Genomic DNA, 1,422 nt, shown 5'->3' with positions numbered 1-1,422 from the left:
TTAAAGGAACGGCCAGAGGCTATCATATGAGCCCCAATCACCCTCATGGGCCTAAGAATTCAAGTACCACACGCTACACTTGGGGGAAATCAAACCCCAGACCAGAGGGGACTTAACCAACTAATATGAGTATGTGGCACAACTTTATATACATACATATATATCTATACACACACACACACATTCACACACAAACACATATTTTTTATATATTTACTAATATTAAGTCAAATCCAAGCTGACTGAATTTGTTTTGAGCGATTTTCAAAAATAAAATTTTATTATTTTGTAGGCGGAGATGGAAAGATGACGGAGGAAGAAGAGTATGAGAAAGTTGAGAAAGCATTGAAGAATTACGTTGAAGAGAGGAAATGGAGGAGCTTTACATTGATCTCTACTTCTTATTTGATGGGTCAGCTAGAAGAGAGGAACGACTTTCTCACCAGATTCGCAAGGGAAAAGCTTCTTTCTGGATTCATAGGTTGGTTACAGCTCAAAATCACTGAGTTTGATTGTGGGATGCTTTAGGAATTAGTGAAAATGTATGATTTAAGTGTATATGGGCTTCCCAATTCCTTTATGAAATAACCAAAGTATGCATGAACTATGAATATTTTTCAAATGGGGAATAAGTTTCCTAGGGATGTTTTTCCTTTTAGGATGGGTCATGTATGCGCTATCATGTTTCAAATAAATTTATTTGCTGTTTTAATTAGAGAAAGTCGTCTTAGATGGTTTGGTCATATTAAACGTCGACCATTAGATGATCCGATTAGGAGAGTAGATGTTTTAAATTCGACTTGTGTTAAGAAAGGCAGAGGTAGACCTAGGAAGACTTGGGCTTATTGTATTAAAAATGATCTTAATTTACTAGAACTAAATGAAAATATGACACTAAATAGGACGCAATGGAGAAAAAGGATTCATGTAGCCGACCCCACGTAGTGGGATTAAGGCTTTGTTGTTGTTGTTGTTGTTGTTGAAGTGTTTTAATCGTGAGAAAATAGTTTGTGTTTTAGGTTCTACTTTTCTTCTTTTGCCTCTTGTTTCCTTGTTGACAGCATAGGAGAATATTTTGTTGCCATCAATTTTTTTTTTTTTAAGAAATTGCTGTCTCGAATAAATAAAAGTGAACACATTATTTGATTAGTTCTGATATTTTCAGTATATTTGGGTTATTAAAATTTTTTAGTTTTTTTAATTTTTGTTTATTTTTTATGTAAAATGAATCCTACTGAAATATATATGGTCTATTTGGTGTGCTAAAAAAATACAATAATGATAAAATATAATGTTAAATTAATAATGTTTGTGTTGCAGTGCAATCTTCTTGTTGTCGATCGAACAACCCCATAATAGTTTGAATTTCAAAATCTAACTATTGACTATATTATCATATGAATTTTAAATTATGCACATATT

General features: G+C 32.6%; 1 protein-coding gene across 1 annotated transcript in view; it reads left to right on the top strand.

Moving 5' to 3' along the window:
• Window positions 1-705, top strand: part of LOC110025686 (FAD-dependent urate hydroxylase-like) — a 27,839-nt gene extending 27,134 nt beyond the window's left edge. The window contains exon 7 of the mRNA XM_020726295.1: window positions 293-705. Within this exon, the coding sequence (XP_020581954.1) occupies window positions 293-528 (236 nt within the window). The 3' untranslated portion in view covers window positions 529-705. The remainder of the gene's footprint in view (window positions 1-292) is intronic.
• Window positions 706-1,422: the final 717 nt, after the last annotated feature.

This window comes from Phalaenopsis equestris, unplaced genomic scaffold, assembly GCF_001263595.1.
Source record: "Phalaenopsis equestris unplaced genomic scaffold, ASM126359v1 Scaffold000325, whole genome shotgun sequence".
Lineage (NCBI taxonomy): Eukaryota > Viridiplantae > Streptophyta > Magnoliopsida > Asparagales > Orchidaceae > Phalaenopsis > Phalaenopsis equestris.
Note: the sequence above shows the minus strand (reverse complement) of the source record. Positions and strands in the feature narration are given on the sequence as shown.